The sequence below is a fragment of the Pieris rapae genome, chromosome 11, assembly GCF_905147795.1.
Source record: "Pieris rapae chromosome 11, ilPieRapa1.1, whole genome shotgun sequence".
Lineage (NCBI taxonomy): Eukaryota > Metazoa > Arthropoda > Insecta > Lepidoptera > Pieridae > Pieris > Pieris rapae.
In genome coordinates this window covers 3,126,897-3,139,489 of record NC_059519.1, presented here as the reverse complement: position 1 = coordinate 3,139,489, position 12,593 = coordinate 3,126,897, and the positions used below count along the sequence as shown (strand labels likewise).

Here is a 12,593-nt window from a genome sequence, read left to right as displayed (position 1 = left end):
AATAATCACTCAAAACAAAAGTCATTCTCGTCCCAGTCTTGAGGAAGTTGAAAATTATCCCAAAACTTTCCTAAATTCGATAGCTTAGGATCGAATTCATCATCTTCAACGACTCTAACGTATTTCATATTGTCTATCCAAGACAAATTCTTGGCGTTGTTTCTTCGCTTTTTAGGTAAATGATGACTTTGTTCAATGTTGGTATTTTGTTTAACTAAAGATATATCGACATCAAGTTGTTTATTGTTAGAATCATCTTGAGACGGTAAACTGATTGTTTCTGGTGTATTATCGACAGTTTTGATGTTATCGGAACGTGTTAGTGTATTCACTACGGCGCTTGAGAGATTAATTGTAGGGGAATTTGTTGCTTCAAAGGTATTTGACGTGCCAATTAATTGAGTATGATCTAGATTAAAAGTAGGGGAACCTGCTATGCTGGTATTTATATGGATGTCTGAAGATCTTTTGGATTCAACTTTTTCAACTGTATTTGTTGCTACAGAAATGTGTATGTCTTCATCATCTACGTTGTCGTTAAGTTGATTGTCATCGTGGCATACTATTCCGTTCAATACATTTTCTTCCTCTCTAATAATTCCTTGTAAGAGGCGATTTTGTTTCTCAATAATCTAGAAAGGATCTGTTGTAAGTACTATTGTCTAATCTTTCCTTAACCCAATAGAGCTGTTTAGGGGCCGTTTCAAGTATTACGTAAGCAGATTTAGTGCAATTTATACCCCGCCCCCTCCTCACCTCTTAAAAATAATAGTATATAAACGTTTTAATTTTTGTAGGAATTCCTTAAAATGGGTTTCGTTTTCAAGCATAGACAATGTATGGGTTACCGATATGTGAAAAAAAGTAATAATTACTGTTAATGTAATCATAAAGTAAATGTGTTTGTCTGGAAGAGATTGCTCGAAAGCGATAAGGCCGCCAGTTGCTCTCCTTTTCATTTAACTATGTTCAATTTATAAATAAATAAGAAAATCAAAGATGATCCCCCCCAATGGCGCTTACTTAATACTTGAACGACCCCTTAGCTATTTTTTTAGTGAACTCCAAATCACTTTACCCTGCCATTGGCTGCAGCCGTGTTTAGTGAATGCTACGCAGTGCGAGGTCACAGGTGTATTCTGCAATCAGGATTCAGAAACCGATTTAAACCTCTTTTATTAATTCCTTCCAAACTAACTCCTCTCAGCACAGCGACATTTCGTATGACGGCGGTAAAGTGAGTTGGAATCGATATTTATTAAATTTATATATTTACAGTGTAAGAAAATGTCAAAATATACTTAGTTATAAAATTGAAGGAAATATATTTAAATTACCTTAAACTACTATCAAATTTTATAATTAGGTATTTATTTACAGATTTACCATAATGTTAAGAAATACCATAAACAAAAAAGAGTTTGGAATATATTTTCTCCGCATTTACCTGTAAAGTGCGAACATCTTTCTTCGTTAGTTTTTTATAGGTACTCAGCTCATATTTCATTTCCTTTGCTTCGCTTATGGTCATAGGTTCGTCATTATATATATAATTCTCAGTTCTTATGCTTATCTTTAATAAATTGTCATTTATTTGCTTAGCCTAAATAAAAACAATCATTAATATTTACTTCATTACACTTCTATAGTTGCAAATTATATTAATTATCCATAACATTTTTTTTTTAATTTTCTGTAAAATACATTCATAAGATTTAATTATATTTATGGTAATTATAACAGGGTAGTAATTCATGACTCGTACAATTGTAAACAAAACTTACAACTTTAGGATTGCTCAATTTGTTCTTCCTTGAACGTCCTACCATTATAAAACTTTAACACTTAATATGCTTTATATGGAATTGAAAAACCAAAATTATAGCAACGTAACGTACCCGTTGCCGTTGAGTTAGCAATTAAGGAAACTCGAGAACGCCATTGTCAACTGTCATTAACGTTCCCGCCAACTTTCTTTTACTTTTTTTATTTTGCTTATAGAAGAAAGTGGTACGCTAAAACGAGTTTATAGTGCACCATTTTAAAATATTATGTATACATATATGTAAATTATCACTCTAAAATTCTGCTGGGACATAGAAAATATGTAATTGAGAACCCGCAACGGATAAATATAGAACCCTATTAAGCATATTGTTTATCAGAAGGATTCAGTTGTATGAATTTCCTGATTTATAAAACGAATGATAACACTTTTGGACAAATCAGTACAGCTTGAAATTTTCAAGCTGGTGATTGTATTTAGTATTTTGATAAATGGAATTAATTAAAAATTAACAAGATGTTTTTAATCCTTCATGGATTTATTTTTTTATGTAGTCTATGGATATCAGATGCTGGCTATGGAATCTATTCTAGTGAACAAAATCCGTAAGTTTCAATATTTAAAAAGATTTTAATTATATTAATAAAAATATACATTTTTTCTACTGCTATATGTATAATTATATACTGTCTTTAAAAACGACACGGATTTAAAATTTATATTTTAAGTACTTAGAAAAAAGTATTGGCGGGAAGTGAGAAGATTGTATAGTGGACACATACTATAACGATCTTTTTCGTAAAATGATAATTTATTTCAAATTTTTTTTGGCATTACCTGCTTATATATATATTATGTATATTGCTATAATATTAATAACAATTACTCCAAAGAAGAATGACAATTATTTAGATACTTTACTGTGACATATCATGTTATGAAGTTTTGTAATTTATTGTGAGAAATAAATAAATATTATTATTATTCCTTTTTCATACTTTCTTTAGCCAAGCCGATGTACAGGCACCTGCATACATACCTGCGTATTTGAAAAACCAGCAATTCTCGAAAACCCCGTATACTCGGAGGTACACTGGAACGAAAACTGTGCCTAGGAAGACTTATAGTGGCACTAAGACCGCTGGGACTAAAACTGCGTATGGCGAGAGGAGGTCGTGGCAGAGTTCAGGAATGGCGTAAGTTTTCTTTACATTTGTTTCTATTATGAATCTCGAATTATATGCGTGTCTAAATACAAGTAACTGTGTGCGACAATATCTTTATACCTACTAATTGTAAAGTTCATATCTGTTGCCTTGCCTTAATATAAAGGCACTTATGTAATAATGATTAGCTGAAATTCAATTAAGTAATATTATAAAATATTTCAGGCCAAATTACAAGGAATTCTACGGCAACGCCAACTCTGCTTACACCGGTAAGTGAGCTATAAAAAAACCCTAATCTTAGCGAGTGAGATTTTTTTATGTCTGCATCAATAATAAATTTCTTTACTGGCAAAATGACTGATTTCTGTTTATTCAAGTAAAATGCATCTATCAAACGGTAGACTAACTGAAGCACAAATACATAAAATCTAATACAGTAAGACTGTTACGTTTTGTAAATTAAAGGTAACTGTTAGCTTGATTAATTAAACAATAATACCAGCTGCCCACTGAAGTACCTATTTCCGAACCAATTCGACTTAGGGTCCTTCAAAAAAAGAGCGTACCAATTCTTAAAAGGCCGGCAACGCACTCGCGAGCCCTCTGGCATTGAGAGTGTCAAGGGCGGTGGTATCACTTAACATCAGGTGAGCCTCCTGTCCGTTTGCCCCCTGTTCTATAAAAAAAAAAACAATAAATCTATTTTGGAGGCTCCAATAATGTCTTTCAATTTTGATGTTTTTAATTCAAATTAAATTACATTATATAAATACGAGTATTTCTCGATTTGTTCGCGTGTCAAATAAACATCAAAATATCCTGAATTACAGTTGCGGTGTAACTTATATTTGTAACCAGCACGGGCTGAATTAATATACTGAAACTGCTATTGGCACAAAAATTTGTAATACATGTATACCTAAAACGCGAGCATTGTAGGTCTAGAGGCTTGAGAATCCAATGGATTTTTCTATCTATTTGAATCGTCTCGTCTGCCTTGTCTCACACTCAAAAATGTATTAAAGGGTCATGAGCTGCCAATCAGATTCAATGATGTTACCTAAAACAAAAAAAGAAATATAATTTTAGTGTGGATTATATAACATTTGCAAAGTTCTGAATACATCGGAAGCACTCTGCGGATATTACGTTATAAGTGATAATCTATAAATTCCAAGGTTATTTGAGCTCGGGATGAGCACCCGTTTGCAAATATTCTTGTCGTGCAAATGTAGATCATATTTGGTTTAGAATGGACCTAAATTCAACATCTCCAATACTCTTTCCTTTTCTAGATTCCAGTTGTAAGTTAGAATTTAATGTAAAAAATCCCATATAAATCAATATTTATTCTAATAGCAATATTTTTGTCTAATGGCTTCAAATGGTCATTGTAGCGATCTATTTATAACTAGTATATAGCTTATCAAACTGCGCTTACATAATCTACCTAAGTCCGATGCATTAAAAAATTTAATCCTTAATTTAAAAATATATTACTATAACTAACAACGCCTAATACAGAATTAGGTTACTAATACTTAAGATTGTAGCATACCACTTGTTGAACGTAAAGGCTAAAACTAAGTTAAAGGCTCTAAACTAGTATTTCCCTTTTTTTTTCCCATGCCCTACTTTAGCCTTAAAATTCTTATGTAACAACTACAAATTTTAATATTAAAAAGCGAATGGTTTACTTAAGTAACTTATGTTATAGGACTGAGGAAGAAATTACTAGGAAATTGTTAACGTCACACACTAAGTAAATTTTCAAAACAATAATGAAAATTTAATTTACGATTCCCAGGAATTTGAATAAATTTTTGAATGACAATCAAATTGGAGGGTATGGGCCTCACGTTGTGAAACCCCTAAACCTTAGTAAAATTAACTTTTTGTTCCGATGAAAAATGTATATAATATGTAGTTCAGTCACAGGCATTTTGCAAATCAATCAAATCAAAATCAAAATTCGTGTTTTGAATCTGTTGAAAAGCAGTTCCAATATTTAACTAGGAATCATGTTATAGCAGCATAAACTAAGCTTTATTTTCTGCAACCTGTAAGATAGCTGGAAAAGTTTTCCCTTATTTCTTGTATTATATATTGCACAATAGCAATTGTGAATGTCACTATTCTTTAAAAGAGATTTAATATTACTACGCACGAAAACGATACAGTTGTAGATATATTGGGAAGGTACCTTGAATACATTTCTAAATATCGATTTCCTTGAATACATTTCTAAGTGAAGTGCCTGGTTTCAGGCAATAAATTGACGTAAAAGCACGATTACATCTTTTACAATTTTCAAATACGCGTACTTTTATATTTAGTATTTATTTATTCTATTTAACCTATGTATTTTAATTTAAAAAATCATTAAAAGCTTATTTGATTAATTGAAATTGATACTGGTAAAAAAAGTTGCAAGAAAATCAATAATCTTTTTTACTGAGTTTAGTGAGTATTAGAATAGTATTAAATACATTTGAAAAAGTATAAAAATTAAAAAACAAACTATTTAAAAATAAATATAATTTATAAAGCCCTTAACTTTAACATTAAAATATACACAACATAATGACTAAAGATAACAATGATTAGCAACAATATTTGTATGTAAAGTAATAATATATTTATTATAAAATCATTTTTAACTAAAAATATCAGTCACATATCATGACCTTCATATTTTAGTGCACAAATAAAGCCTAAATTAAACATTTAGTGCTTACTATCAGTGCGTGGGTGGGTATCAACGGATGTTTGAGCTAACATCGCCGGTTGTTGGACCGTTTTTAATTTTGCGACCTATATAGGTATCAATGTCATAGATAAAATGCATTTGTGCATCTTGCAAGTGTGTCATGGTTCTTTTTTGTAGAATCTGCAGAGTATGATTGCCCGATTCCATTTGCATTGCTACAGATAAGTGATTCTTTTTGGAACGTGTTTCCTTTTTACACTTTTAAGTATAAGGTCTTTTGTGATGGTATAAAATTGGGCATTTACCATTATCATTATATAACCCTAACACACGAGGTGTTAAACGTTCTACTACAATAAGAAAATCAACATGAGTTTGTTCGTGAAATTTTAAAGATTCTTGAATATTAATATCTGGCTTATAGGTAATCTTACATATATTTATGAAAATATTATGTATGTTTACAAAAATAGTGATAAGTATACTAGAATAGAACATACGCACAATGTTAATACTCGGAACAAACGCAGGCTACAGCTTAACCGTACTAGACGATCTAAAGTTAGTTATTCTTTTTTGGGAAATGGGATACTCAATAAGGGATAATAAATTAAAGAAATGTATTAAAGAAAAGCTGTGTAAAAAGGCTTACTATAAAGTTAGCGATTATCTAGTTGATAAAAGGACCTAGTGCTTGGCAGGCTACTTCAAATTAATTTGCTATATTTATTTTAAAATAAGTATTGTATGATGATTTGCTTTTTTAAAAGTGAACCAAGAGTTTTTTACGCCGGCCTTTTCTCTCGGCCTATAATCCTCTGTCTTCTTTGCCGATGAGGAGGGATGCCTACAGGTTCAAATTAAATGACGTGGAATAAGTGATACCTTGATGATCTTATGTTCCAAAATAATAAACGTATTTTTATTTTATACGAAGCTTAAATAAATGATGAATTTAGTAAAATATGTGGCCCTTTGCACCACATAATTTATTAGCTTTCCCATTTTAATAGATTCGGCTCATGTCCAGTACGCGTGGGTGGATCAGACAGGATTTTCCCTGTAGATATAATTAATTTCGGATAGGCGAGTTTTGATTATACTGTGAAATAATTATTTGACTACATTAAAGCCTAGGGCTCGTAATTCGAGCTGTAGTTATAATATTTTCTTGAGCCCTGCTTAATATGTCATGAGAGGATTAGTAATTAAAATGAGATACTTTCGATATTATGACGACTAATATGAAAATAGCCCGATGTAACATGATCCTGGCAAAAGTAGCGATGTCTATAATTATATAAGTGCTTTTTTTAAATAATGGAATAATAAAAAAATGTTTCAGGAGTTATGTTGTACATTTATTTTTCTCAATATACGACATGAAAATGTTAATAATAGTTTGATTTTTACCATTATTAAATTTTATATTTTAGCAAAATGCGATGTAGAATGCAAGAACAACGGCATTTGTATCGATACGAACACATGTCTCTGTCCGCCGAACTTCGATGGCAAGTTTTGTGAGTTTGAAAAGAAGCCTTGCCTAGTCTACCCACCCACTCCACAAAACTCAATCAAAAAATGTTCAGCTGAGTAAGTATCGCTTGAGCTTCATTGTGATTTATAGATTTCTGTGTCGGAACTTTGTAACTTCCAATATATTGAGCAATCCCAATATTGTGATGAGCGCTACGTATATTATGGTCTAACGAACGCTGTTCCGCAGACTTACGGAGTAGAAGCAAACCCCATATCAATGCTTGGTCTTCAATTTCTTCTCCCGTAGATGGGGATTCACTCTCTCCCACCTCTCCATGGTATTGCGCATGATGCGATGCGATTTATTTTATGTATCAAACCATAAATAAATAAATAAAAATAAATAAATAAATAAATGTATACGTAAAACTACAAAAAAAGAGAGTGCGTGCTTTCTTTCCTAAATGCACCAATAGATGATCAGGTACCAATATAAGATCACTCTATGTATTTATTTATCTATATTGACACTGTATACGTGCTAATGATAATATACATTTATAAAAAATCTGCGTTTACTGCACAAGACGTTGTGCGACAGAATAATTGTCATATTAAGTATATGTAACTACTAAATGAATACATCAACCAATAGCGTTTATTTTTCTCGACCTCACTAACTCTCTTTCTATCTTTCTCATTATACCTCTCTCCGATCTCTCGCTCCATTACACTGGGCGTAATGCGACGTTCGTTCTCTCTCACTCTCTCTTTCTCTCGATCTTTCTCACTCGCTTGCTCCCTACTCTCGCTCCATGGCTATTTGTTTCTTCTGTAAAAAATTATCATGCGCCTAAAGAAGTTTTACTTCAAAACGTTAGTTACCAAATGAAGCTACAGTTCCCACGCTGATGCCAAGATAATAATAAAAAAACAAAATACATATAATTTTGTATACCTTGGTATTTGTGTACCTAACTAATATATAATGTTGCTTCTCAGAATGTGTACAATACAATGCGTCAAAGGTCACAAGTTCATAGATGGAACAGCGGTGGCTAATTTGCGTTGTGTGAATGGCCATTGGCAGCCAACACGTGCGGATATAACTTCGATTCCCGACTGTGCACCAGAATGTGATCCACCGTGTGTTAATGGAGGGGTGTGTCTCGCTGTCAATACTTGTCAATGCCCCTCAGAATACAGAGGACCGCAGTGCCAATACGGTAAGAGTAATTTGAAACATACTAAACTACACATTTAATGTCTTCCTCAATGTTCTAACTCTATATTGTCTATTATAATGTGACGTATGCCATTTGAACTTTAAAAATCAAGAATCCTGAAAATATTATGAACAGGCGATACAACCTTTTACGTCGGGGCCATAGATTTCTGTATTAGTTTAGTCATCATTTTCTTTCTGTTAGCGACACACACCATCGACCTTGTGGGTCTAAGGCATGCCGGTGTTGTTTGTGTTATAATTTTGAAGTGAATCTTTAGGCGAATAAAGGTAATATTTTATACGCATGACACGCAATAATAATAATATTAGCATCACGAAGATGTGCAGCGTTTTTGTCGCAGAAAGAGAGAGAGCGATTGAGAGAGAGAGAGAGAGTGAGAAAGGGCGAACGTAGCATTAAGCAGATAGCCATGGAGTGAGAGGCGGGAGAGATTTATTATTAGAAAATTACAGAGAGATCAAGGGAGATCGAGAAAAAATGCATATTACAAGATTGATTTATTCGTTATAAGTTATATATTAGAACTTAAGATGGCAATTCTGTCGCATAACGTCTTGTGATAAACGCAGATTTTTTGTAAATATATATTATCATTGGCGCGTATACAGTGTGAATATAGATAAACAAATACAATGAAGACAATTATATTGTAGTCATTATCGTATCGTAGTAAAAAAATTAAATGTTATTTTTTTATTCCACAGCAGGCCTTTTGATACGTTATTAAGAATTGCAGATTTTATGTTTCAAACTATTTTCAGCTGCAACCGTTTGTGACATCCGTAAGTTGGCGTTCAATGGTGGCTACAGTTGTTTTGGAGATATGGAGAAATTCTCTTGCAAACTCACTTGCCCTACTGGCGCGTCCTTCAGCACTCCCGCTTCTGAATTATACACCTGCTTATATAGTACTGGAATATTTGAACCACAGCCTATACCGCATTGTGTTTTTGGTAAGATAATTCAATTTAATTATTAAAATATTCTATATTAACACTCGTAATTGCTAGTAATCGTACGTCTTAGGTTCATATTTTAATTTGTATCTGAAGTCACATACAATCTCGTTTTGATCGAATATGTGAAAAGTTCATACAGGAAAAATGGTTTGACAGCTCTTGAAACTAGATAAATATATTTATATATAATAAATTTGATTGATTTTATAGAATACGGGCCTTAATCAACGAGTAATAGCAATTACGCCGCCATTTAAGGAAGAAACGTTAAATTATGGTATCGCATTTCTTTTGTTTTCAGACGAAGTCGTCATTATAACACCAAGCAACCATCACTATACTGATGTAAGTGGGGTTTTAATATTTCATAGCATCAATAAAGTATAATTCTATATTATAATCTATGGCAGTACATAAAAGTTTATTTGAAACGTAAAATAATATATTGTAACTTGCTACGTTTTGTTCTGAAATTATTAAATATTAGTAATAATCGTGCGGCACTCATTTTTATTTACGGCGTGCTTTTCTATATTTTTTGTTGCATAAAGTAATACACTTTTCTTCTAGACGTACTATTCAATATACACTCCAAATGCTACTGAGGTGACAACCCCGCATTCTGTGGAAGGCCACCCAATAATCGTGGTACAAGATTTGACTCCCAAAGGAGGAAGCTGTTTGACCTGGGCTGGAACTCATTATAAGACCTTTGATGGCAAGATTTATAGGTACGTTGATGGAATTCCTGTGTCCAAAATGTGTCAACATAATTATAGAGATATTCTAATAAGTATTTGATATATATTCTCATTTAGGTATTTGATTATTTTATTAAAGATACTTTATAAGAGATTATTTCTTTGTAATTTGATTTTGTGATTACTGAACTACTTTTTTATATGAGAAAGTCTATTTAACACTTATTCATAATATAAGTACCTTACCTTTAGTTATGTGATACCCGTCCATAGACAATCACATTACTAGAAGACGCTAGATATAGACGAAGATATGGTTAATTGATGTCGAGAATTTAATTTATCATAATGTTTAAATATCGAATTTTCTTATTGCACTACGACTTTAAATTATATTTCTATTATTAACATAGGTCGACGTTTCGAATCCGTTTAGGCGCGTTGTTAACATCCTTTTATAAATTTCAGAAGGTTTTTAATAAAGTGTTATAACCCACCCACAGTACCCATTGTTATATTACTTTGTAATATAAATAGTCTAAATTTTTTAGCTTTGAATCTCCCTGCCAACACATCCTAGTGCGTGATTCTTTAGACCACAAGTACACTGTGGCTATCCGACAACCAGAATGCAAGAGACGAGGATATTGTCCCTCTGAGATCACCATATATTTAGAGGATAAGATGTACGCGCTTAGTATTGGTGGTAAGTTATATTAAGAATTTGCATGGATTTGATCAGAAATTATGTTAATTTCTTGATGTAGGTAATCTCTAAATAAACTGATACTTTTAATTTTTACCAATTTCTAGCTCAAGCAACCCAATGATTTCATTGTGAACCCAATCTAGCAAGTTTGATCTCGTATTAAATGTTTTTTAGCTCTTTTTTCCGTAGTTTCTTCGAAACGTAGGCAAGGAGTTTCTTCTATTAACGCAGAAGGGATATATTCGAAAATGCTGACAAGGAAATTCGTCTGCCAACGAATGTTAATTGTTTGTTTTATCACTCAAAAACTGATAACTAGTACTTTCCGGTATTTTGACTTGTTGAATAAAAAGGCCGTGCACAGCACACACACATGCAGGGCGTTGGTGCAATTGCAAGGCCAGCTTAAAATATTTTGTTAAGCACTTCACTTCTACAACAATAGGTTTCGTTAGCCATAACGTTTGCATTAGGACAAATGACGCAATTTCTCAAAAAGATCCTTTAATGTTTCAGAGGATAACGCAGTGATTTTCCGCAACACAAAACGTTTGATTCCAATTCCTGCTTCTTTACCCGGAATAAGAGTGGACATGCCAACGGACCTGATCATTGTGAACCTGGACTTGCTGGGAGTGACTGTCAAGTGGGATCTCAATGTAAAATATTTTTAAATGAAATTCAGAGAGTTATATGTGCTATCATATATATCATAACAAGCAGTGCTACTCTGTAAATTTAATTTTTAATTATTAATTTCAATTTGAAGTATAGTTTATATATATATAAATTATTTTACTTTTAATTACTAATAATTTAATATTATTACATTTTATAGCATTCGGCTATTGGTTACAGAGTAAACCTGCTACTTACTAATTCTCGACCTGTTTCACTATTCTCATAGCTTCAAATGAAAAGTTCAAATTAGATTCCAACTTAACATACATTAAAAATTAATATTTATATTTATGTTTTTTTCCGTTTTATTAGTATCTTCATATTTTTTTGTAACTTTAACAATACCGCACCAGCAGTTTATTATAATAGAACTATTTATTGTCCATACTTGCAAACGACCTCTTACTGTTTAATAAATGAGCGTAGTCTTCCCTCAAATGCCGGCAACGCACCCACTACATTGCGTGTCCATGGGCTACGATGGCTGACCTTTTTAACAACCCGCAGGCTCGTTTGCCCTCCAATTAATAAAAATTTTTAGTAGGTTAAGATCGTTTGAAAATTATTATTATTAAAAGTATTATTATTGCTGCAAATAAATTATATGCCCAAATTGTTCATGCTAACAGAGGTGTCAATAATTTGTTCTTATTCCAGAATTTGATAATAGTAGAAGGCACAGTGTCTCTTTGGAATAAGACTGAAGGTCTATGTGGAACGCTGGACAGCAATCCCGAGAATGATATGACTACGAAGGAAGGACACATCGCCAAAACAAAGTCCGTTATGATTGCCTCCTGGCAGCTCAATAAAATTGGTGGTATGTCTTTCAAATTTAAGCCTTAATGTAATACATGTGCGTGGTGCTGAGTTCGATTCCCGAACACAAAACCTTGATTATATAAGTTTATACCGTTTTACTAAATACAAAAAATTGCGTAATAAATTTAAGGTATCTTATGGGCACAAATGATCCTTATGACTGGACGGATGAGTTATATTCAGTCTTCTTAAGAGAAAGAGAAGTTGCTAATTTACTCACTCACTCACTCCGCTGGCTTTGCGACCTAAAAAAATGTCTTAGCTCCCTCTCCTGTGCCACCTTCCTTCAATTGCTGGCATTTAATCAAGGTCCACTAATGAAAT

General features: G+C 32.5%; 2 protein-coding genes across 2 annotated transcripts in view; one reads left to right on the top strand and one right to left on the bottom strand.

Moving 5' to 3' along the window:
• Positions 1–5: 5 nt before the first annotated feature.
• LOC123689535 lies at positions 6–1,910 on the bottom strand. The gene is made up of 3 exons (XM_045629958.1): positions 1,785–1,910; positions 1,448–1,603; positions 6–632 (listed from the first exon to the last, which is right to left on the bottom strand). The coding sequence occupies exons 1-3, from the start codon at positions 1,827–1,829 to the stop codon at positions 6–8; spliced, it is 828 nt and encodes a 275-aa protein (XP_045485914.1). The 5' UTR covers positions 1,830–1,910.
• Positions 1,911–2,234: 324 nt separating this feature from the next.
• The window catches only part of LOC110997392 (hemocytin), a 52,089-nt gene continuing 41,730 nt past the window's right edge, over positions 2,235–12,593 (top strand). Inside the window, exons 1-11 of the mRNA XM_022265532.2 lie at positions 2,235–2,391; positions 2,794–2,982; positions 3,178–3,224; positions 7,102–7,261; positions 8,150–8,373; positions 9,159–9,350; positions 9,658–9,701; positions 9,927–10,087; positions 10,609–10,763; positions 11,283–11,425; positions 12,105–12,267. Coding sequence (XP_022121224.2) covers positions 2,303–2,391; positions 2,794–2,982; positions 3,178–3,224; positions 7,102–7,261; positions 8,150–8,373; positions 9,159–9,350; positions 9,658–9,701; positions 9,927–10,087; positions 10,609–10,763; positions 11,283–11,425; positions 12,105–12,267 — 1,567 coding nt within the window. The 5' untranslated portion in view covers positions 2,235–2,302. The remainder of the gene's footprint in view (positions 2,392–2,793; positions 2,983–3,177; positions 3,225–7,101; positions 7,262–8,149; positions 8,374–9,158; positions 9,351–9,657; positions 9,702–9,926; positions 10,088–10,608; positions 10,764–11,282; positions 11,426–12,104; positions 12,268–12,593) is intronic.